At 34.6% G+C, this 26,242-nt stretch overlaps 1 protein-coding gene across 7 annotated transcripts in view; it reads right to left on the bottom strand.

Annotated features, from left to right (window-relative positions):
• The window catches only part of LRCH1 (leucine rich repeats and calponin homology domain containing 1), a 116,492-nt gene that overhangs the window by 27,706 nt on the left and 62,544 nt on the right, over window positions 1–26,242 (bottom strand). For 3 of the 7 annotated variants that reach the window (XR_010440494.1, XR_010440506.1, XM_064714707.1), the window contains 13 exons: window positions 26,085–26,190; window positions 25,455–25,591; window positions 24,132–24,259; window positions 22,206–22,290; window positions 17,740–17,845; window positions 16,506–16,618; window positions 14,934–15,001; window positions 13,792–13,878; window positions 10,916–10,952; window positions 10,058–10,171; window positions 8,682–8,729; window positions 7,407–7,479; window positions 1,468–1,572 (listed from right to left, as the gene is read on the bottom strand). Coding sequence is in view for 2 of the 7 variants with exons in the window: in XM_064714707.1 (XP_064570777.1) it covers window positions 1,468–1,572; window positions 7,407–7,479; window positions 8,682–8,729; window positions 10,058–10,171; window positions 10,916–10,952; window positions 13,792–13,878; window positions 14,934–15,001; window positions 16,506–16,618; window positions 17,740–17,845; window positions 22,206–22,290; window positions 24,132–24,259; window positions 25,455–25,591; window positions 26,085–26,190 (1,207 nt within the window). In the remaining 5 variants the exon portion in view is untranslated. The remainder of the gene's footprint in view (window positions 1–1,467; window positions 1,573–7,406; window positions 7,480–8,681; window positions 8,730–10,057; window positions 10,172–10,915; window positions 10,953–13,791; window positions 13,879–14,933; window positions 15,002–16,505; window positions 16,619–17,739; window positions 17,846–22,205; window positions 22,291–24,131; window positions 24,260–25,454; window positions 25,592–26,084; window positions 26,191–26,242) is intronic. The other 4 variants (XR_010440497.1, XM_064714722.1, XR_010440496.1 and 1 more) reach the window with 3 other exon arrangements.

Below are 26,242 nucleotides of genomic sequence, written 5' to 3'. Positions count from 1 at the left end.
TGACTCTAAATATAACAGACAAAAAGAAGGTTGGACTATGACAGGCAGAGCTGAAGTCAGGCTGAAAGTTCATAGTTACTTTTCTCTTTGACTGATTTATTGTCTAAATTTAAGTAACAGAAATGTAATAGCCCCAATTAAAAAAAATATGCAGTTGTAAAAGCAGTTTCTGCTGTAACACTCCAAGATAATAAATGCTAATATTTGCATTTGGTTTAAGATTTGAGTGACATGAAGCTTCTATCTGTTCCAAATGCAGAAGCTAGTCTGCGCCATTCCTTTCATTTAGAAGATTAAAACACTAAAAAATTTAGGTTAACACAGATCAAATTCTGCACTGATGGAAGAAGCACCTCTAGGTCTCTCTGTTACACTATTCATAAGTGAAATGTTACCTTAGATTAAAACCATCATGAACTAAATTCAGTTTTTTCAAGTTACCAGTATCAGAATTCTTATACTCCACACTCACTTTCCTTATGGAGCTGATTCCTTACATATGTTATCTTTTATGGTTTTATAATCAAGAACACTGAGGCAAATAGGAAATACTCCCAACTAAAGACCTGAACTAAGAACAAAATGCCCTCTTGTGAAGAGGCTTCAATCCTGAAGTTTTGTGTGGTACAAGTGTGACTTCCAGAGTGGCACCTGAATAGTCAAGACAGGAAAGTCTCCTTAACTGTAAGCTAAATGTTTGCATTTATCATTCAATATTTGTGGTCTTGGTTTCAATCTGATGCTTGTGAAAGTTTCACAACCTTTTAATATCTAAATACCTTTCTACTTTAGGGCAACTGGCAATACATGGCCCACTTTGCATATTGGTGCTGTGCCTCAGTGTATTTTGACAACAAACCCCTGGAGAAAAACAAAACAAAAGCAGCAGTAACAAAAATCCACTAATGTACCTGACCTTCACTGTGAACAGCTTATTAACAACAGTTTCTATTGGACAGAAATCACTATCTTTGCTCAGCTGATTGTTTCAGCTTTGTTTCTTTATGGATTCTTCTATTATGCTAGTTATGCACCTGCACCAATAAATGTGGATGGAAGAAGGATATCTTAATAGCTAAGTAACTTTCAAAAACTAATAAGTAAAAAAATGCAGAAGAGAGAGCAGCAAAATTAACTGCTGTTTGAGTTCAACTTTTACAAGTTGTACTCAAACAGCAGTTAATTTTGTTGCTTGAAAATAAAACAAGTAAATAAACTCACAATGAAAATAGCTCTTGGAATTAATACAATGGGAAAATTTGTTTTGCCAGAGTAGAAATGAGTGAAACTTCACTCTGACTTTTGACACTACATATTCCAGAGCAAATTAAAGTGCATCCTCTGAGGAATTTAGTCTTATGAACAACCCCTGGAGAGTATTGTCTTTTGTCCTTAGCCACGGGGGGCATTCACCACACACTCATGTTTCTGAAAATAAGTAAAGTAAGTTATATATGGAACACCTACCATTGTCACTGTCTCCTTCAGATGGGATACTGTAGCTAAAGTTGTCCCATGTTTGTGCCTGTGTAAGTGTGTTGAAGGAGATAGGAGGAAAACTGAGGGATGGGTCTGCAGGAGGGGAGTGATAACCAGTCCAACCATGGTGGTAATAAGGACCGGAATGGGGATAAAAGTGGGCAGCAGCATTTCATATATGGCATTAGGATTGTATGGTAATGGCAAAGATGTAATTCAAAGGTGATTAATACAAAATGCATAAATTTTGAGAAAAGAATGAAAGATGGTGCAGAATAAAAAGAACGAAGAGTTAAATGTTAGTACTTGCAAATCATACATCATATGTGCAGTTAAGGCTGTTAAGCTTAGCAAGATCATTGTAACCATAGCACTTCACACAACTTGTTACAACCAAGTTTTAAGAAAAAGTACCCATAGATTTTACTTTATAGCCTGATAAAAACCCTTACTCTGAGTCAGGAGGTAAATATACCAGCTGTCAAGTTTCAAGAAGGAAAATACCACAGAATCAGGATTTTTATATATTTGTGTAACTACATAATAAGAATACTTCTCACAAAGAAAACTTACACATTCATATGAAAATATTATTACATTACAATTTCCCAGCTGATTTTGGAAGTAGCAACTACATTATCACTTGGATATCACTCCTCATTTTGTTGAAGGATGTTCAGTAAGTACACGTACCACAGTTGCTTTCCTTTCATTTTAATTCACTTAATAATCAATGAAGCACTACCTTTTTTTCTTGCTAACTCCCCCAGCAATAAGTTCAAATCCACAATGGGTCCACCACATTATGTAAGTACTGGTCCTCCACAACTTTTAGAGAGGCTTCCCAGGGACAAGAATAGGCATAGAATACCCCCAAAGGCTGATGCTGAGTTTGCACAACAAGCTTTGGCAAACTTGCACCACAGACAGTCTTCTAACAAACACAGCATCGTTAATTATTCAACGTGGGTCCCTGAAGTACACAAAACTGTACATTTCCACAGAAGCTGCAACAGTCTGCAGACTATTCACCAGATGACAGTAAAAGCATATCATGTCTACAGTTCATGACCACTCATGAACTAAATTGGGGCAGCAATACAGCTCCTGTTCTCCCTATCCATTCTGCCTTCTCTCCTTTAACTAGTCACAACACCACCTGTTACTGATCCTCAGATCCTTCTGCGGAAATTTTTTTCCTTCCCCACCACATCTACTCTGCACTTCTGTCTCTTGTCTGAATTGTGGCAAGGATTTCTCCCCAAGCTTTCCTCAAACCTCCATTCTACACTGTTTCAGAACTGGATACTGACACACTTAAAATATCTCCTTCCTGAATCTCTTCAGCATATCATCCATCCTTTCAAAGCTTCACACTGGTTTTCTATTTGCTGACAGAGATTTAAATGTCTTTTCTACCTTTCACAGTGATGTTGCTCCTTAATGAACTCTTTCTGTATTTGATCACAGTGTTCCTTTACTACTTCTGCAAAAATAAAATTAATTCACTCATTTCTTGCTTTTCTACATGTATCCTCACATTTATCTACTGAATCCTACACACAAGCAACATTCATATTCCTCAGACCAAACCAGAGGCTATAAACTACCTCTACCCTAAATGCTAAACCATAAACACAAATCAAGATTGCTGTGTAGATCTAAAAGCAACTAAAATCACCCAAATATTAGAAGAAAGTCCAAAATAAAGTTTCAGTAAGCACAAGAAGTCTCTCTTTTCTAACATTCCAAACTAATATTCAGAAGGATCTTATTCATGTAGGATTTTTCCTTCCCACAATTTTGGAACCTGTATTAACATGATAGTAATTCAGACTGTGTCATTTAAAACTTCACCTTAAACTTCTTTTCAGAGTTCCACAGCTCACTCTCTTTAGACTTTGCCAAGGCTGGGAGGCTGGGTCACTGTTTCTGGCTATTGGGACACCAGCTGAACTTCAGAGTCAGCACAACAAACTCTGAGTCAACACCAGGGGGGTAACAGTACACAGATTTATGGCAAAAAGTAAACAGTCTGACTCTGGTAGCAATTGGCATTCTCAACTATTTTGCAAAGTACACAGATAATGCACTCAGGAAAGAAAATAAACTGAAGAAATAAATATCCAGAGATAGAAAGACAGTAATGAGCACTCAGATGTGAAAAAAATACTGTAAAGTTTCATTGATCATTTTATGTTCCAACTAACTTGAAATACAAGCATGTCCCAGCATAGCTACTAACATTGTGCTTCAATGCCACCCAAACTGATGGCACTAGATTCACAAGTAATGTCACACTACATGAACAGTAGCAAGGGAACAACTTCTCACTTCAGAACACAAAGTGCTTTGTGGCTTCAAGTTTTGTCAGTGTTTGCTTCAGCCTCTGACAATAGAAATTTTTTTGTTTGTGTTGTTGTCACTTTTTTCAGCAGAAGCTAAGAAATACAGTGACCTAGAAATGGCACAACACAAAGGAAAAACAACTCTTGATTGCAAGATGTATTAGAAGCTGTTCTAATGTCTGCTTCAAGCCAGACTTGAAGGTCTGGCACATTAAAGATAACACAAGACCTTGGCAATTCTCAATTTCAACAATTAGCACCACTTTGAACATTTTAATTAATTCATGGATAAAGAAGGGAGAATTTAAATTTATTTGCTATTTTGAGTGATTCCTTTTCAGAGAGTTAATGCACATCCCAAGAGGAGAACTACAGCTCTAACAAAATTGTTTCTGTTCAATGGAATGTTTTTAAGGTTTTCAAAATTAATATGAATTTGAAAAGTCCATACTCTCTGAAAATATTTAAAATACAGAAGGAAATAATCTGAAAAAATTAAAAATCGTTTTTACATGCAATGTAAACTTCTGACCCTTGGAAAAAAATCTTTCAAGAAATGTAAGCACATTCATTACCTTTCAAAATATTTTCTTTGGGTACTTTGGGTTCTTTCTGTCAGCCATCAGATATGAATTTTCCCGATGTTTTGCCTAGCTTAAAAATGAAAGTACAAAAGGACCTTCAATCCTGAACACATATCAGTATGTACTAACACAGAAGTTTAAGCCACTGTGGTTTATCCTCTGGAAGCACTTATATTTGTGTGTGTACTTCAAAAAACTGGAATCTTTACCACAAGTCTAGAACAGTTTACTTTCACCTGTCCAAGAGACATAAACCATTATGAAATGATGAGGAAGATGGAAAGTCAAATAGAAAGCAACATTCACTTTAAATAGATGAAAATAAACACAGTGAAAATAAACTCTCCAATTTCAGAAAAAATACAGTTGCATATATTTTCATTGAAAATTTGCCACTATTTTTTCCACAGAGCATGGTGGACACATTTTAGTTAGAACACTTCAATGTCCTTTAATGTTGCACTTGGATTTAAGAGATTTATAGAGCCAATTAATTCAGATGGAAGTTCTAACAAAGTTTAACAGTTAGAACTCATTAGGACTATTTAACTTCATTAGAGCTTACACTTCCAGTAAGTTTTAACATTTCCCTGAAGGCCAATAAAAACGGAAATAAAAAAACCTATTAAAATATACTACAAACTAAGCTGAAAAACCTTCCTGGGTCACAGAAATGCTGGACCTCTTCACTAGCTCAGCTCTATGACAATAAAGCAGTGTATAATTAACAAGTACAAACTCCAGCCAGTGGTAGAATGGTTCAAATGCACAAAAGTTGTATACAAAGTTTTAAAGGAAATACAATAAAGAAACTACAGACCTGCCAAGCAAACCATCTTTAAAAGGAAAAACATGCAGGCTTCACAAACATGCCAGTATTCTCTGACATGTACTACTTCTACCTCTAAGTATTTCTTATGTGTTAGCAAAACAGCAGAAGATGAAACAATATGAAGCTTTACTATGCCTGTGCAAGGTTTCATTTTGCTACATGGTGCTACATAGCTAATATACTGTATTTTTATCTGAAACTGGACATAGAGTTTTAGTATTGCCAAGTTCCCCTATCTTACAGGGTATAAATTTAAGGTAAGATGACTGAAGTTAGACATGATCAGGTGAGAAACTGTGCAGTAATGGGTTCCTCATATGGGAAAAAAAAAAAATCACATGATCAAGTTTAATGCAACCATAACGTGACCAAAAGATACCCCAGTACTGGCATGTTCAAAGATTTTAGAATATATGAACTTCAATTTGTACAGTGCAGAAAATCAGCATGTTCTAACCAACTGACTTTGGTATTCAATGAGGCTACACAGAGCTGCAATATATAAAAAAGGATGAAGTGTAGGACTTGTGATCTGGTCTTGAATCATGTGACTTGGAGATTTTGTTGCAAACAGTGCAATCCAGTCTTTCTAGAAATTCTCTCAAAAAAAGAATCACTAGGCTATTTCACCTGGACCTACTCTAGTCATGAAGTATAAGAAACTCAGGCACAGTATGCCAAGATTCAAAAGTGCACGTTAAACTAACACTTGAACAAGAAGTCACAGTCTTGCCTATTCTTCCACAAAGTAATTTCCAATCCCCAGCAGATTTCACTGTGGGCTCAGAGCACAGCCCACATCCTGTGAAAGCAGCAACATGGCCCAGGATCCTTTGCCTTTTTCTCTTGACAGTGATATTGCAATATTGCCACTGGACTATGCAGTATTACTCAATATTTTATTTTCAACACATCCTGAAAGAACCCATTTGCTCATCATTTAATCTGCATTTTAAATTTATGTGGAAATATCAACATTTCTAAATCATCAGAAACAAGACAGACCAAGTTTAACATTCTAACAACCAAAGAAATGCAGTTGAACAGATCTAACTATATATCACAACTACATGAGAAACTTAAAGTATATTCCTTTACAAAAACAGCTTTCTAATACTTAAAAAATTAAAAAAAAAAAACCAAAAACAAACCAAACAACAAAAACCAACTAAATCTATGGGTACAATTTCATAAACCTTTTCGTGATGTTCCACCAGCAGTTTCACAAACTGCTGCCATTATTACCAAGTATTTTGCTATGGAAACTACAAGCTTGCAGGGGTTTACCATCACTTGATTCAAAGCATTTGTGGTGAATGAGAGAAAGCAGAACTTCAGTCTCAGTATGCTGAAACATATTGAAAACCTACAGACACTCATTAGAGGCGATATGGCATGACTTAATATTGACTACCTCCACACAGAGAAGACAAAAACTGAATTAAATCATGTAGCTAATTCAGTTTTTAAGGGAAGATGTTACCAAGCCCTCAAATACATCTCTAAGTTTGGGAGGTTTTTTGTTGCTACTTGTTTTTAGGTTTAATTTGTTTGTTTTCAAATAAACTGCTGCTTGTTAAAAGACTGGTGGTTATACAGATACAGTGCATTGCAAATTCATTGAACTCAGTTGCTGGCTGAAGTAAAGATGTAATCTTTCCATAATGCTTGATCTTTACTCAAGCCTAACTACTGACAGACTCAATGAAGTGAAAAATTTTGAGAGCAACACAAATGTTTTCCAAAATGGCCTAATTATTCACACATATTATTGAACAAAATCTAATTTGTATCATCAGATGCCAATCAAGCAAAAAATCTTATTTCAATTAGTATGTCAGCACAGATGATAAATACATATATGTATATAAAATTTGTGTAGTTATATCCAAACACATTTTTAATATACATATAATTTTACAGAACATCCAATTTACTAGTAATGGATGAAAACTGATCCATATATAACGTGCCAAATAAATATTTCTTACAAATTCAATCTTTATTCAAAACTAGAGAACCTCAAAATCTTCTAAGCTTCTCCTAACTGTATGGAAAATGTTACATTGCTTACTTTTTAAGGGGGAGAAAAAGAGATATCTAATTATAACAGAGATGTAAAAAACCCCAAACCAGTACACACAAACCAGTTTCCCACATTACCTGATCGTGGCTTCAGGCCAAAAGGGATTGTGGTGTTTGTAGTAGGAGACATTGTTGGACTTTTATCCTTATTCTGTGTAATTCCAGAACATACATCAAAGTTAGAATAACACCCAGAAAATATCTCAGCATATCTGACCATGCAAAATGCAAAAATTAACACTACTGCATGTTATAACTATTCCCATAATCTGATCACAATATAGTCCCAAACCTATGATAATCTCCCTTTTTTATTGTACCCTATTTCTCTGGTAGAAAAGACTAGACTCTGACAAAAGACAGCAAGATATTCCCCCTAGTTATAAATAAGCTCAATTATTCATCAGTTTTCTCCCATGTCATCACTTGGTTCCATCAAACATGCACTTTTGTGGCAGAGTACATTTAAAAACCAAAGCAAAGGCATGTTTTTTTCCTTAGACACATTTGTTTCTTTCACAGAATTAATTACTACACTGCATGGTAACACTGAATTTCTGCATTTAAAAACAGAAAGGAGGAAATTAAGTTTATGCCTCAGAGTAGGATCTCCCCTGACCCTGAATTCAGCTAAGAGCTGCAGCAGGAAGAATGGAGCAGCATCATACCACCAATGGCAACACAGAGAGAGTCCTATGACCAAACCCCATACTGGGAATCCCACTTAAAAAGTGATTCCACTGGGAGCTGGGAACTACAGAATTCCCATCACCAAGACTGGTGGATGGTGGCTGGGTGCTCATAAATTTGCAATATGTTTATGCCCAATGCAATACAGAGAGAGAAGGCTTATTTCTGCACCAAAAAAAAAAAAGAAAGAAGGTAAATAATCTCCATAAGGAGCTCCATGTGGTTTTTGCCATTTAGAACTTCCAACGAGATTTACACTAGAAAGCTACAGGATCAATAAAATTAGATTCCTCTCTGATAACTAATCAAGGACAGGACACAAATGTGCAAAAAAGAAACTGCACTGAAATCAATAGAAAATCTTGTTGAACAAGGGAGAATTAAAAAAAAGAAAAATTAAAAATTGCGTCTGAATGGAGAAAATGTAAAAAAATTAAATGTTTTCTACTAAACTGCATAACTCTGAAACCAAATGATCAGACAGCACATTTTTATACCCTAGTAAATCTCTGAGATGACAAGATTAAACCACATGCCAAGCAAACCACATATTCATTTCTGATGCAAATCTCAGCCATATGTCCTGTGGAATTCAGTTATGTTTCATTTAGTCTATGAAACATTAATATAAAACATATAAGAGACAAACAAATGACATCTTACCTCATTGTGAGATGTTTGCCCACTTGTGTTCCAAACAATTAGATCATTCTGCATATTTGGAAAGTTAAAAAAAAAAAAAAAACAAGAAAAGACAAAAAAGATTTCAGAACCTGTATTAGTGATAGACTGCAATGGGAAATTTTACTAATTATAGTCAGACACACATTAATACTTAATTCTTTTTTTCACTCAAATGAGTAATTTGCATGAATCATAAATGCATCTATTGCTAGCTGAAGAACTTTTTTAAAAACCATGTGGAAACGATTCACACAGATTTGTCATTAATTTTTTGCTTCAATACTAAGGGATTATAAGTACTTTTTTAAGATTTTACTGTTTGTTGGTTAAAATGCCAATTTTAATTAAACTATCACGAAGGTTTCATTTGCAAAAACAGATTATTTCAAATGCAGATCTGAAGAAAGATATTCTGTAAACAATTACATTTATAATTACAACATAACATACCTTTTGTTACCACTTCTGTTATAGTTACATAGGAAACATGTACACCACATTGATAAATATGAAACAAAATCATTAATTCAGCAGTGATCACAACTCAGCAGAAAGACAACTGGCGTAAGTAAAAGTAAATTATAATTCAATCCAAAACACCTTTCCTAGTATCAATTTTTTTTTAATTGACAAAACATGGAAACAGAAGAGAGCACTTGGAACATTAGGTCCCAACAATCACAGAACTTTATCACAGTAGTATTTGATATTATGATTATACACACAAATATTTGAAAAGCATCAAGATATATTAAAAAAAAACCAACACCTATTTCTGGATAGAACAGACAATATTAAGGTACTGCCAATATAGACAGCATCTTCTGTAATTTTCTTCTCACAATCTCCTTATTTAAGGTTTTTTTTGTAGCTCTACATTTCTGGATCATTACAATGTACAAATCTTCAAATATTTTTGAAACTTTAAAAACTATCATCTCAACCAATATACAGTCTTTTTGCACTATTAAATACAATTAAAAAAAAAAACTGCTGTTAACATAAATTTAGAAACTTACATAACTACAAAAGAGTATATGGGGTAAGGGGAGAAAAGGAGTCACGTACTCCATTTTCCTGAAGATCAAACTTTGAGACGACATTTTTTCCAGGGGAACCCAACCCCTGCAACTACTATGCTTTTATTGGATATATTTATTATATAAGTTCTTTCCAAAGGGATGGGTCTTAATCAACTTTCCATTTACAGTCAAACCTTGAGATTTGTGCTAAGGAAAAAAAAAAACCCAATCCCCACACTGGGCCTAAACCCATTATCCCCACACACAAATTGAGAGAATGCAATGATCCATTCCAAATGTTTCCACATTTATTGCATCTGGACACTTCCATACCTGGCTCAATGACCATTTTTCACCCTGCTCACAAGGTCTTGCTTCAGGCTTTGCTTTCTCCATAATCAAGTCCCTCCTCCTCTGGAATTCCAGTTCCTCTTCAGCATTTTCTCTCTGTAAGACAAGTAACTCTTCTGTCTGTACTACTGGAAATAGATTTTTTTTTTCTTTTGGCATAGCATTACCTTGAAGTATTTAATACAAATAGTGTGATGAAAAGCAGACAGAAAAGCAAGTACATACTATGTAAGAGCAGTTCCAGCACTAACAGGTGGATAATGTAAATCTAAACCAACTACTTGATAAAAAACATTATTTCACCAGACAGGATACAGCAACATATATCACACTGTAAAACTCAAACCCCTTACTATAAGTAATAATAAGCAACATATATCACACTGTAAAACTCAAACCCCTTACTATAACTATACTCTCTGCAACTATAGTGACAGTAGTCTGGAAAACCACTAATGTTTATTTTACAAATTATTTTGGGGTTATTCTTAATGAATATACTACTGTTTTCCTACACCAAAAGGTGGAGATTTGGTGGGAGGGGGGGATCTAATGGTAGCTGAAGATGCACAGCTGAACTGACAGACAGGGAAACAGGGTGGGGAAACTAAAATGAAAAAGCAACAGAAACACAGAAAACCTTCACATATAGAGACACACACACACACAGACAAAAGCAAACAAACCCCACAACAATTCCATAAATTAGCTTTGCCCTTCAGCCTACTTACTTTTTACCTTCCCTACTTGGCAGATTACCAATTGAAATTGAAATTGTGGGCTCATTTTCTGTCTTTCCCTCCCCAGAATATTTTGTAATTATACACTCATTTAACATACCTGACCAATAGAAGACATGTCCATCTGTATTTGACCACTATGTATAAAGACAAAGGCAAATATGTAATTCATTGTGTAGCAACTTGAACATGAAGCATCTAACAAATTATTTTTTTTTCTAAAGCAGGTATATAAACACACTTTACTGTAGACTCATGAAATTCTAAAACTGTTTCTGGCTCTATAGGATACAGATTCACAGCACTGATCTCTGAAATACCCCTGCTTAATCTGCAAGGTTTGAAATAAAATCATTGTACTGGACTATAACTTTGGCAACCATTATGTTCAGTATTTAATTACAAAGAAATATATCCATGAAATACTTTTATAGTTATTTTAACCTGTTCAGTGTCATCTCTTAAGAGCTTTTGGAAATGCCCCCTGATACTTCAGTTCAGTCTGAAGCATCATTCATGGTTTCACTTGCAAAGTACCACCCTGAGCAATGGTTTGTATCAAAACAAAAGAACCTGTTTATTACCAAAACCCATGTTGTTAACTAGAAGCCTGCAGATTTCTGTATCTAATCTCTAGCATTCAGTATTCAAATGGAAGCCACAGCCCTGCCCAGATATTTCCACTTAATTTACAGTGGCCGAAAACAAAGCAGTGAAACAGAAAATGAAAGAAAGCAGGAAATATAGGAAGGCAAATATAGAAATACAATGCAAACATCAAAAATACTGAAAAAGGTTGAATTCAAAGTCTCTTCCCAGAAACAAAATGCTGTCTATGCATAATAGGGTATGCAGATTTTAAATTCTGCAGAACACTGGAAACAGTGTCCTGCAGAACAGTAACTGGACAAGCATTTAACAAGTTTAATAATCACACCCACTAGCAAAAACAGCTTGCAAGAATTCCAGTCAGTGCACATTAAGCACACCAGAATCACCAACTGCTCCAGCCCCTACAGTGTTTTCTCCTAAAGGGCCTTCAGTGTGAGATAAGGATGGTCCTGCATAGAGTTAGTTATTTCAACCAGGTTACCTTGACTAGGCCACCAGAGTTATATCGATGCACAAAGGAAACTGGAAAAAGTTACAATTGTTGACACGCTCTAGATTTAAGTTAAAAGCAAATACAAGTTTTGTGCATCTTAAAAATATGAAGCATTTACATTCCTTTCTGGACATAAAACTTCTTGAGTATGAGACAAATACGAAATGCCATAAAATCCAAGAATTATTTAAAAAAATTTATGAGGAACCCATGGCTCAGAGGACTGAAAGTCTATGGCATCATTTGACAAGTATTGGGTACTCAAAGGTATCTTGCTGCTTAGGACTGGATGCTAATACACAGGAGGTGTACATTCAAAAGCTTATAAGGCATTCAGAAAATTAAATATAAATGCTCATATTTTAAGGTTAGAAAAAGAAAGTGCAGCCACAAATCCCCCAACATGCTGTAAAAACAACAGGAGAGAAATACAGACATACATGACATGATTAGCCACCTCTAAAAGTAATTTTTGAAATTTACTGTAGTATTACTAATGAAACCTGTGTGTAAACAAAAACCAGATTTTCTGTCTTTTATTGACCTTCTTAATTTAACAGAAGTACTAAATATGTAGGAAATATTAAGGCAATGTCTGGAAACAAAAAAAAAAAAAACCCAAAATGACTAAATTTATCAGGCTAACAATTGAAATATTTCCGCTGGTGTTTTTTCCAAAACAAACGCTTTCCTTTTTTAACTACAAGACTCTTCTGAGAAAGTAATAAGCCTCATATGAGATGCAGAAAAAATGGTACTAGGAAGCTAAAGAAATTTCCTAATTGTTTATTTCCTAATTTTATATTTTGTTAAGCCAAAATATTTTTGATTCAAGTATTTAGTGTATGATTCAAACACTCAAGTATTCTTTACATGATGTAAAATAAACCAGTTAATTGTCTCTTTAGAAATACTAGCAGGAATCAACTTCTGTCCTAAAAGTACAAAAGTCTGCTAGGTGAAAAAGCAGTTCAAAACAGGCATTTAAAGTAAAGAACAGTGTAGTCACAAAAGCAAGTAGCTATCAAGGGAGGAAAGAGAACCAAGCATACTTAAGGCTGAAGCGACAAGGAGGTTTTCCAATCTTCAGATAAATGAAGCTGCAAACCAGCTACTTCACAGAAGTAAGAATTAAAAAGAGTTTTGAAATGAACTTAATTTCTGAAGGTGATTACACTAAGAAAAGCAATAGCAAGCATCCAGACAGACAGAACTACAGGCACCACTATTGTCATACTTCTCCAGTAGGGCAATCATTTGCTTTCTTCTAAATGCTTATTCTTTTGTTTAGCCACAGTTCCAGAGCCATTCTACGTGACTTTGGCCACTTAAAATGGGCATCTAAATTATAAAAGCTTGTCTTTTGTAGTCAGGGGAAATATAAATAACTTTCTTTGCCTCTTCCTCCTTTGGATTTCAGAAAACTAAAGAAACCCCACCACTAATTCAGGCACCTCCTTTAGGTGCGTCATTGAATTGGCATGAAGATGGGCCAGAAGCTCTTCTCATTCCAACAATATATACCAAGCATGAGTAAGAGGAAAATTTATAGTCCCTAAAAGAAATGTGACAATCCTACACAAAACTTCAAATAATCACAGTGGTGTACAGGAGATGAATGGTTAAGGGGTGTCCTCGCCTCTCGTTTCTTTCGTCCCTTCTTAATTTACTGGGAATCTTGTCTAGATACTCGAGAGAGAATTTGAGTTTCCTTCTTAACTACCTTGCACACACTGGTATGCTAACAAAGCACTTGGTAACTCCAGAGAGCTTTCAGTTGTCAGTTAAAAGATAACTCTAAGGTAATTCATTAAAAAAAAAATATTACATTATATTATTATACTACTATATATCAGCTACTGTAAGCATACCTGTTGGAATCCTGTAATAAATCTACAGCTTCTCTTAGTTGTTCTATCATTGCTATATCAATAGTTTGTTCTTCTGATAAATTTATTCTATAACAGAAAACAAAAACATTCAAAAAAAGGTACAACAGCAATTATCAAGGGTAGTCTGAATTTCAGTGCGAGACATTACCTTCCAACTGGCATGCAAATACTACAGGGAGAAAAAAAGCCTCTCTGCACACTGGCATGTGCTGAATTTAAGGAAAGAGCTCCTTCTGAAAAAAACTTTCCAACACTTTGTCCTTAACAAAGCCTCCCAGCCTAATACATACATAAATAAATGTGATGAACCTAAAACTTTTAGCATTCAATTAAACAGAATGACTTCTTAAAGTTAAGCATTTATTTACCATTTAGCATTTATTTATGAGTGCTCTTAAAGGCACTCGTCCCATGTATTGTTTCAGCACAAATAGTACACACAGTGAGTTTTTATAGGGGCCAGCCTGCTTTCTTTTGCTTTTCAACATTTATAGTTCTTTTTGGGGATTAGATAACCTCCCATTAGTTTTGCCAATAAGGCTCTTTCAGAAAATATTCATTCTTTCCTCCCTTCAGGTTTGCGTCTTTTTTTAATACTATGTAGGACTACACTGTTCTGACGAGTGACAACTTCACAGTACAGTCATGTTGAATTTCCTTTCCTTATGCACTAAGCAACTGATGCTCATTTGTTCTACTCTGGAATTAATATCTATAAACTAATGATTGCTTCAAGGTCAAAATTATGAAAAGTAAGAAAAAGAATAAGATATGTTTTCTAATTAAATTGATTTTTTAAATGTCCGTTAAATTTACATCTTGCAAGTTTTGATTATCTTTTTTCAGCAATGCCTTTAATAAACAAAATAAGTACCTAATTAAAAAAGACTGCATTTTACATAGATAAAAAGTTATTGGGGAATACAAATTAATTAGTTGTAACATAACATCCACTCTATTTAGCAATAAAATGTAAAATACTGAGCACACACAAAATGCAAGGTTGTTATTGTCTTGCCTCCAAATCTGCAGAATTATTAAACAGCAAAGTCATACCAGTCCTGGTCAAACTAATTAAAAGACATAGCTAATTATTAATTAGATACATAAAAAATACTCACATTTCGTCTGCTTGCCATTGCGTGTCCTCTTCTATTCTCAGTAATTCATCACACTCTGCTGCTCTGCTCTGTAAGCAGACAAAAGTGATAATGAGACCTGAACTTTGCAATTAAGTAGGCAGATAAATTTGCTTTCTGACTTAGCACTGACCTAATTTATGTAACATTTTCGGCTGGCTGGTTGAAGCAATCCAACACTTCTGCTCTATTCCTTACTCTACCCCCTTCTAAGATACTGATTACAAGATCTTCTATTCAGAAGATTTTATTGAGGTCAACAGCCCTTACTCTCTCTTAACTGCGAAAAGAAAGTCAAGCAGCATAACAATTCTTTGTTCTATGTCCCAGATTCCATTTGTGACTTTCTGGCACATAGAAACAATGCTTCAGTTAAGCACGATCCCAACTCTCCTTCTCCTCACTCTCCTACTGCAGCCAGATTTGTTTTCAAAGCAAGGAAATTCCAAACATGCAAACAGTGGCAATTACATACTTCATGCATAATTATTAACAGGATTCATATTTTACAGTTTTGACAGCCATGAATCATTTCTTTTTTAAAGAGAACAAACTAGAACAAAAGTTGCATCCAGGAATTCATATCAGCCAGCCAGTTATTTTGGGTTCAATGTAGCCAAATTAGATCCCCCACACCTACAAACATGAAGTGCTACTTATTTGAAAACCTGAATCTTTTTTATGTTTCCACTTGGTATTTAGCAACTCCTTCATCTCAGTCAGGAGCACTGAAGTAGTTCAGCTGCCAGTAAAGACAGAAGCTCTCTGAATGAATATGTATTTGTACTTCTAGAGAAAAAACAGCAGAAAACAGAGGCTCATCCTCCTTTGTGTCATGTGTTTGGCACATCAGTTGCATCATCCTGTACCAATAAATTCTGCCCAATTCTGCTGTATGTGACACTGAAGACTGTACCAGCTTCTCTAACACTCTCCAATGATGGCTCATTTCCCAGTGACAATCCCTAGTAGAATGAATAAAGCCATTCTTTTTCATCTTTCTTCACCTTACAGGAACAAAGACCATGATGTTTTCCTGTAACAAGGGTACGTACCATAAGACAACAAAAATGCAGCACTGATTCTAGAAAGTGATTTGATATAATTTGTCTTTAAGGATCTCTGAAATGCTACTATAATGCTTAAAAAATTGAGAAAATGTATTTTAATACCATAACATTATTTCAAAACTTTAGCCACCACAGCTAGGACAAAGTCATCTCTCATTTCAGCAATGAAACCAACACAATAAATCACTCAATTCAAAATATAAAGCAAATAGCACAAAAAAACCCTGCCATTTTCCTTCAAGCCTTAAACATAGTTAAAGGATAACTCTCACATATCCTAAAAAGAGTTCTGGGTAAATTGTCCTAGATCAATTGTAATAATTTTAAACTTACCTGCCTATTTTTGCTTTCTGTATTTTTAGAACAATTACTATCATCTGCATCTCTTATTTATTAGAATACCTGCTGTTTATCATTTCTGTTTACTCTGCACTTACCAAAGTAGCAGAAATATTTTCCCCACTTAACATTGTGATAAACTTGCCTTAATGTAGCTCATAAATTCAGTAGTAAGAGTATCCTGTTCATCAAACTGGTTTCCTGTTTCTCGTGACTCATCAATGACAAACGTGTGAGCAGATCCTTGATGGAATTCCACTAGGAACAGCAATGAAAAAAAAAAATTAGAAGAATTATTTCAAAAATGAAGTTTAAATTCACATTAAACATTTCAAACAGGTTAAGATCCTGTCATTGTAAACAGTGATGCCAATTTCTAAGTTGTAATAAATCCATTTCCTGGGCATATACAGTTGTATATCAGAAGCACCAAAACAGGCATTGAAGGAGCCAGTTTTGAACTACACCAAGTCTGTCTTGCCAGTAGCAATAACACAACACAGCTGGACAGCTGTGCAGTGTTTTAAGAAATTCAGATGTCTTAGGCAGTGACTTGCAATTGAATGCAATTTCAGAGTTACCATGCTGTAACAAACCAAACACCCAGCAAAATTAGTTAGAGCCTGTCCCAATCTTTTCCCTATGTATACTATTTCCAAAGATATGAAGCTATGATTTACCCTCTCCAGTTTGCTAACACTGTAGGATAAAATCCTGTTAATGCTTTTCATATTTTACCAAATTCTGATGAGTTCTCCGTGGAACTTCATTAAAGTGGGTAACAATGAGGGTATGCAATCTCCTATTCATGTGGTTTCCCTATGCAGCTTGCTGACTTCATCCTGCCATTTATCATTAGTATGTGCAGAACTTGGAGAACCACTGTTTATCTATCAGTATGTAGTGTAATTTAGAAAAACGTAAGTTACTTTAAAAAAATTGGATAAAATTAGGTCTCTCACAAAATACAAATAAATTTATTTGTTTCCAGAGGTGATGCTGACTGACTAAAAAAGCTTTATATATACACTAAGTTCAGCTATAGAAATAGACTTCATTATTGCACTTTGCTAAATTACCGAACACTGATATTCGCTGAAGGATAGTACGGCTCAAACCAACTTTAACTTTTTTTCCCCCAGTTGGAATCAGATCTTATTAATTCTTCAGACAAGGTGCAGCAAGTTTTTTGGAATTGCTGTTGAAAATTACTAGACAGACTCAACTCAGTATAGTAAAGATTTTCTAAGTAATGTATTTTTTTTTTCATTTTTACACAACTGCATATGCATGCTCAAAGCCTTCTGGGTAAGTAGGCAGGCATGGAATCAATAACAGAATTTTCCTGTATTTAACTTCCATGTTTTCTACATTCCAACCTTTTCTTGAGTTAGCATGGTGACTTGAATCATCCTTTATAATATGATCTTCTTCCACAATGTCCGACATTGGAACATTAAAGCTGATAGTATCTTCATCAGATGGCTAGGAAAAAATAAGAGAAACACTAGTCCAAGCTCAAACCAAGAATGATAAAAATGTACATGTTAACAAGATTGCTCACCAAAGGGCTGCAAATTAAGATGGAACAGGATACTAGAGCATCTAACATGACCACATCCTGTTGTAAGAAGTTATAGCCACACTGAATATATCCTCACATGAGGTTTGCCAAGTAGAATAATTCACATGTCCTCTTTTCCTGTCCTACTCATGGCACTAGTCCTCTCCTTGCACTGACACCACTGCACTGTGCCTCTCTCTGTGCTTCCCTGGAGCAGCTGAAAACTACAAGGGCCTCCTTGCAGCCACCAAAATCTGCAGAAACACTGAGCCTCATATCACAGCCCTTTTTTTCCTTTCTTTCCATGACTTTTCTTCCCTGCTTTACCATGCAGCTTCTGAATTGAATGCCTACAGCAAGCAAGATCAACATCAAGGAAGGCACCATCTTCAATTATGTTAACTGACAGCTGGGGAAAAAAAAGCATAGACTCTCAAGTACACTAGCTTTTTCTGACTTAAAAGCTCACCCATTTTTTCAGCTCTATTGGCTGGTACACTAAAACACTGGCTTGTATCTAACAAACCTATCCTGTCTATGATTTTACAGATAGCAGTTGCAAAAGGAAGCACAGACACAATTCTGCTCTAAGCCACTATGGCTCTGTTTCTCTGCAGGGCCAGCAGTGACCTGCTCAAGTGGAACCTGCTCACATCCTCTCCTGAGGTGAGCTAGAGCAAAACCACAGTTTGCAGGAGAGACCAAGTTTTTATTCTTGCTCCTCAGAGACAGAGAACTTACCACCACAACAGTCTCAGAACTTTGCAAGTGTATTTTCCAGAAAGTCCATGAGTATTGCTCATTCTTTAAATGCCCTGTGTTCTGTAACTTGCTACTCTGTGCATACATTTTCCACACATGTATTCTGTAATTATAACTTACATAATACAAACAGCACTCTGTTCCATATCCTTAAAAAATATATTTTTTAAGGAAATTATATTCCCCATTTTATCAGTTCAGACCACTGTAACAAAAAAGATCTGTAATGAAATGTGTTACATATAATCAGTTATTTAATTCTCACTAGCTTCTAGTAGAAGTTTGCCATTCCTGCTACTTTTAGATGTTCATAATCTATGTAGAAAATATTTTTTCTAACTCCTGAAGCTAAAGTTTGTGATAAAGGATAGAGCAAATCCACCTTGCTCTTAAAACCTCAATCAAAGATACACGTGGTTATTCCTACTCCTATTTTCCAAGAATACATTGGACCCAAAACACGTAAACATGAACAATGAATGTTCTTTCTGATGAATAAACTACATGCTATTAACTCTATGAATTCACTGGCTGTACTCTTCAGCTTAAGGAGGAAAAAAGGGTGTTCGGGGACTTCATAAAGCTTTTTTAAAAATAAATTTAGAATTTTAAAATTAGTGATATTTTAAAATGAAACTCCAACAGAAAACAAATGACACTCCAAGTAATCTAAGCACAAAAGCCTTTTAGATCTGAAGCAATGACAATCCAACAACTTTTAACAAACAGAAATAAGATAGGTACAATATAAATTCATTCAGACAACCAAGGTTACAGAGAAGTTCCTTCTCTTTCAGGCTGTATCTCACATGACATTTAAGTACTAAATTTGATTATTCTTGATCAAAGTTGATGCTATGTTAATTTTGAAAATAGTACACTAAAATGTTCCTACACACTTTATTAGAAGTTCTGGAGCCAAAACAAGTACAATATTTTTTCTTACCAGTGTAACACACACTTTGAAGAAAATATTTTGGAGTGTTGGCATAAAAAAAGGAACTGACCATTCAATTCAGAAACAAATTCCTTTCAGGACCTACAGAATTCTGCATCTTATTCTCCACCACTATACTATGAAACTGCCACTATACAATGAAACAAAACCACAAAGCAGCCTTGGATATACAAAAGTATCACTCCTTTACAGGTGAAATACTGTATCCAAGTTCCTTCTTCCACAGTTTTATTTTTTATTGAGACAGCAAGAGAAGGCAACAGACAAATCAGAATCAAAAATATCTAACATTATTCTAAGACAGAATTAAGATGATGCACTTTGTAAGTGTCTTCACATATATTCCTGCTGGTAGTAATGCATTATTCATACATGTAATAAAGCACAGACACCATTCTAATTTCATTCTAATGAATTTTAACAAAAGGAAAAATAAGATCAAATGAAGGGAGAAAAATAATCAAAATGCTGTATTTTTCCTAAAAGGTGAGGTAAATGGTAGTAGACTGCCTTAAGGCAGAATTTGCCTTCAAGTTGCAATGATCAACTTTTCAGCAATGCTACAAGATACCTTCCACTTGAAGTGCCCAGGATGGCTACAGCTGGGAAACTGATGCTGTAGGGACCCTACGAAGTCCAAGAGAGATTTATAAAACAGTTCATTTCATCAAGTATTCCCTCTTCTGTGTATTCATCCAAAGTCAATTAGCAAGCTTCCTAAAAACTACATTAGTGTTCAAACAAGTGATTCATTTATGTTATTAAGTTACACATGAAAAATGACAATGTATTTTCTGTAAAAGAATAGAAACTCAATAGCCACTACCCTCTGCACTGAACAGTAGTTTATATTAATAAAAAACCCTCCAGAATAATGTTTTAATGATTATGACTGATCATTTAATGTTTATCCAAAGTTTGGTATGTAACTTTCTGACTGTAATTAACAACACATGTGAGCCTGTATTTGCATCATGCTGGTATTTTTTGCATGATTCCCATGTGTTACACAGGTATTAAAGGTCACATCAGAAGGAAAGTGCATGGTAAATTTACTAACAAATGCATTTGGGATTACTGATCTCAGCATCTATTTCTCCTTAAAAGCAGAGCAGCGGTCAGGTGGTGATAGAATGAGCAAACTGTTCTTATATTTACAAGTTGTGTGCTATTAAAAATGTATTGGTTCATTGTGGGTAGTCTTCAAAATATTTTTTGCAGTATTTCGATTGCTATTTTTTGATTACAGGTAGCATGATCTATTTTCTAAAGGTGATATTTATATCTAAAGAGGAAATCCTGGGATAAAAGTTTCATTAACAAGCCAACTGAGCTTCAGGAAGAGTAAGACTGGCAAAATAGTTTGTAAATGCCTCTGAACAGCTAGAGGTATACCATTACCCCTTACAGCTAGAGGTAAACCATTAGAGATTTGGCTAGAATTCATAACAATTCTACTTCATTTCCACATACCAAGAAACTTGCCAAAATACTTGGAAATTCACACGAGGTTTTTTAAACTACTATTGTATTTAAAAGAACAATCAGTGAGTAAGTGGGAATTCATGTTCAATTTGCTTTTGAGTAACTATAAATTCAGTACCTAAGCTTGATTCTTCATACATTTGTTCCAAAAGAAACAAAATCCCTTTTCCTCAAAGGAGGACAAAACCACTAAAGAATCACTGTGAAATATTTTAAGTAGCAAGAAGGTTACCCTTTTAATATGAGGCCTTTCCCATTAAGTCAGACCACAAATCCCATTACTGTATATTTCAGAAAGACAATCATCACTGATTTATACTACTAATTATTTACTTACTTATCATTATCTATTCAGTTCAACTCCACACAGGTTTAGTGCCCTATTCAGCTCAAGAGTGCCTCAGAAAAAAACCTCTGTGAATCAGTTCTAACTGCTTAGGACAGCACTAGTCCCACAAAGCTACCCTTTCTCTTTGCTCAGACAGACAGCAAAGTTCAGGAAAAGATCTGAAGCTTTAGCTTCAGCTTTGCCTAACTGACAGAATATTTAAGCACATTAAAATCTTCAAAGTTTCTCAAGTTTCTACACTACAGCAATGTTTCATAACCACATCACACAACATACTGAGACTGGGCACTATAAATTCCCAACAGGAAAGAGTAATCAGGCAAAGAGAAAACTATGTGAGAAGTTATCAGCTTGTAACCTATTACCGTGTTTACTTTGTTGAAAACAGCAGACATGAATTCTGGATTGTTTCTCATTCTCTAGATTATGTAAACTGCCAGAAAACTGTGGAGGATTTGCACTATTGGAAAGTCTGTAACCATTTGGAAGCAAGTATCTCATGCCTACTCTGGACAGTGAACAGACAAAAAAATTTTAAAAAAGAATTTTAAAACCTCACAGTCTCCTTTTATCCTTATTTTAGCCATTTCTTAGTGTAAAATTCATGTCAAGGATATGGTTGCAGAGGTTTAAGTATGAAAATCTTTTCACATTCTTACCAAACTTAAAATACAATCAAAATATGAGTGCTGGGAGAGGAGTTTGACACAAAAGGCAGGTAACTTACCTCTGTTGCTGACAAACGTTTATCACCATTATCACTACCAACACCTGAATCTGAGTCCTTTTTACTTGGATAGATGTCATCAATGCTAGATGTGAATTAAAAAAAATTAAAACTCAGTAAAAAGCTATCATAGCATTTACATTCAAATTCTGTTCTGGTTTCACTTAACTCTGAGCAAATTTCAAACTATCCTTAATGGAAGAAGGTGAAATAGCCTAGTACAGTAAAACACCAAACATTTGATCTGGTGATGGTAAAATAGATCAGACTGAATGGCTAATTAGCCTAAGGATTAATGAAGCAACAGAAATAATCTGCTACTAAGCTTGTTTTTGTCCATACACTATGCAAAACTGCTTAGTTACTAACTAAGCAGCACAGGACTGAAGCAATTTAGCCATGGGAGAAGAAACCAAAATGGTAAAACTCAAAGTGGAGTCAACTGATACAATTGCAATCACTGATCCATTAAAACAGAACTCATATCTCCCTCAGGCTTCAAATAATTATTAACACAGAAACCTCCTTTTGGTGCCTTAAAATAGACCTTGGAATTTAGGTTTTTGAGAAAATTACTGTAACAGAAGCAAAGGCTCACTATTCTGGTTTCATTACCCAATATGACCTCTACTCATTTTGAAGTGCACTATTAGATGCAGTACTCTCATCACCTAAACTTTTTTTAAAAAATATATCTTATATCCCTTTATTTGCTATCCTGAAAGCTCTGATACTGAATTCAGATTGACACAGCAATTTAAGAAAGGAGCTTTATCAGTCTTCACATGAACAAGACATCTGATTCATTAATCCTAATCTTAAATTACCTCTTGCCAGTAAACACTGAAGACTGTTTTGCAGAAACTGCTCTACTCTATACCCTCCCCTTACCCTAACCTGCATTATCCAATATGACCAAATACCAAACAGGACATGACATTCCTGTCAGTTTTCTTGTATACTAAAAGAACAAAACAGAAAATCAGTAAGTGTTTCCCAAATGGAATACCTACTCCTCATCCTGGATTCCTCTCACCTTTGACACTTATCTGATAGAAATTCACACAGGGATCTCCAAAGGTACATGGACAAAACCAATTCCATTTAAATCTTATTCAGATGACTGAAAGGGAGATTCTGTAACAGCCCTTGGTTTTTTTTTTCCCCAGGATTTTAGCAGTAACATCTCTACTATTATTCATATCAACATTTTGTTTTCATTGAGTATTTCTCTTCAAAGATACCATACATTCTCTGATTCGTTGTATTACACTGCCCTTGTTAGCAGAGAAAGACTGGGCTAAAAGCTGATTTCCAACCAGCTATGGAGATTCACATAGAAAGGAGCTGCTTTATATCTGGTTCCTGTCCTTAAACCATGGCACAAGATGCTATTTCCTACAAGTCTGATACTCAACATAAGATTTTGCCTCATGTTACTAACAAATCAGCACACTTCATTTAAAAAGCATTAATGAAGTTCACTTTGTTTGACAGATGACTTTGGATGAATTAAAAAAGATTAAAATGTCACAAAAGTGCAAACATACAATCGCATCTAAATCAAAAAATATATCACAAAAATCACAAAACAACACATGAAATTAAAATTTATTTTAATGTGTAGATAGACCAAGCCAACACATATTGTGTAACTACCATCTGATTATTTTCAATGTATTCCAGGAGTCCACCAGAAAGAGGTTAGACTTAAACTAAGGTTCACTTTTAAACTCTTAACTAATGCACAGTTAACTTTAATCAGAATTGATTTTTAATTTTCTGAACTCTTACGGGGATTGCATTAGAATAAAAGTAAATTAAATCTCTGTGCAAAGAAGTACACTCTGAATAGCATCTAAAGAAACAAAACTGTGGAACAGAAAGATAAATGCTATTTTATTGTTTGTAAGACTTCATACATACCTCTCTTCCACAGGTTGTGGCAAATGCTGTGGTTCAATGGCATTAAGATACAGCGAGTCTGCTGTTTTAATCTGACATGCTTGTACAGTTAGATATTTGAATATATGCACCTTACCCTTTGTACAAATCTGTGGAATAAGGAAAAAATTAGGTTTATAACTAGAATTTAAAAAGCAATTTATTCCAAGTGTCACTTAGTATAAACCTCCCTGAAATTCAACTAATATTACAAATTTAACTTAAAAGAAAATAGATTTTTTTTATTACTAATTACTTCAATTATATACTCAATTATTTGTGTGTACCAGTATAAATACCCTCAGAGACTAAAACAGAAAACAAGAAAATGTATTCTTTACAAAAATCCAAATGAGCTTCTAACTCAAAAAAAAGGACATTAAAATATATGGTATGGCCTATTACTAACTATAAATAGAGTAATTAATTATTTTCACAATTAGTGTACCATGACGTTTAATTAGCTAGTGTGCCCTTTATATTCTTGGTCAAATTGTTTGTAATAGTGTCCAAGCATACTTACGATGCAATTCACCTTCATTTTAGAAGTTTCTTTAAGTGCACACCTCTTGCTTTGTATTTTTTAGTTTAAAGGCATAATCACTATCAATTATGAAAAGCATTTCTCCAATAGAATAAAAATTCTTAAGTATTTCAACAACTGTTGAGCCAGAACACTTGTGGCTTTCGGAGATGCAGTTTGAATTTACTGTCCAGTAGGTTAACAACAAAATTGTCCTTAAGCAGCAAACACAGGATGCATTAATTTACTTTTATTACTCAAAGTGGCCTACAGTTCCAAAGAGGAGTTTTATTTCTTTGTGCATCAAAATCTATGAACTTACACTTTAAAGTGAAATAAATTTCACATAGATTATGCTTTAGACTATTTAGGCATATTTTTTAAGTTAAAGTTAGCAAATCACTGTAGAACCTTTTAGAACTGTATTCATTTTACCAGAAAGCAAAATAACCCAGGAAGTTTACTACGAGTCTTTTTCAAAATTACATGCATATTCCAATGTTAAATTTCATATGCAGATAGAAATCACAAAAATTAACAGCTATCAGAATGGACATCCAGATGTGTGTTGGTTTAAGTGCTGTGCAAATTCATACTGAGAACAGAGGATATTTTTCACATCTTATTTAGATACATCCTATGTCTTATTTAAATATCAACAACTATCGACAGCCTGTGATGACTGAAATTCGGAAGCCTGCAATTGCAGAAGGTGACATTTTACACTCTAAAATGTGTTAGCAGCCATCCAATATTAAGGCACAACTTAAATTATTACTTACTTGTGCTGGTGGAGATTGCAAAGGATTATTCTCAAGCAGTAATACTTGTAACTGCACCATCTTTCTAAAACAAATTGGAATCACAAGCACTTTATTGCAGGAAAAGTCAAACTTTACCAAGGGAAGCTGTACTAGTTCTAAAAGTAATAAAAAGGAGAGAAGGTGTTATATCTGTTTTTATTTTTGGCATAAAATAATAAAATATTTTTGAATAACACTTCTTTTGCATTCAGGAAAAATACAAGTTCAGAGAGGAATTAAGATCAACATTTACTCCATTTTATACTGGGAAATAAAAGAGTGTTGCTATACAAGTGACAAGAAATTCTAAACCAAATACTTTGAATTGTTTTCCCCTGAAACTCAGCTGACAGTTTCCATACTGCATTCAGACAACACTTGTTTAATTTAAAAGTTGCCTAGAATCATAAAGATACATTGAAGAAACCTCACACACTGTTCTTCAGTAGATACTATTGAATGTTATGTTCTGCAGACCCAAATGCAATAAATTTGAACACAAGGTAATAGCTACATTTTAATTATATCTATTTGTATGATTAAAAATACTTTCAAAATTATAATAAGAAGAGCTACTGTAAAGATATTTTTTTGTTCATTTGCTTTTACCTTGGGGTAAAACTTCGAGGTAATTTCTTCTGACATTCAGTTCTTTTAAAGATTTCAGCTGGCCTATCTGCTGTGGCAAAGCTGTGATTTCATTACAGCTGACATCCTACAGTAAAACAGTAATAACAAATAATAATGAACTTTCAGTTCCTACATAT

The sequence above is a fragment of the Zonotrichia leucophrys genome, chromosome 1 (genome assembly GCF_028769735.1).
Source record: "Zonotrichia leucophrys gambelii isolate GWCS_2022_RI chromosome 1, RI_Zleu_2.0, whole genome shotgun sequence".
In the NCBI taxonomy this organism is placed as follows: Eukaryota; Metazoa; Chordata; class Aves; order Passeriformes; family Passerellidae; genus Zonotrichia; species Zonotrichia leucophrys.
Note: the sequence above shows the minus strand (reverse complement) of the source record. Positions and strands in the feature narration are given on the sequence as shown.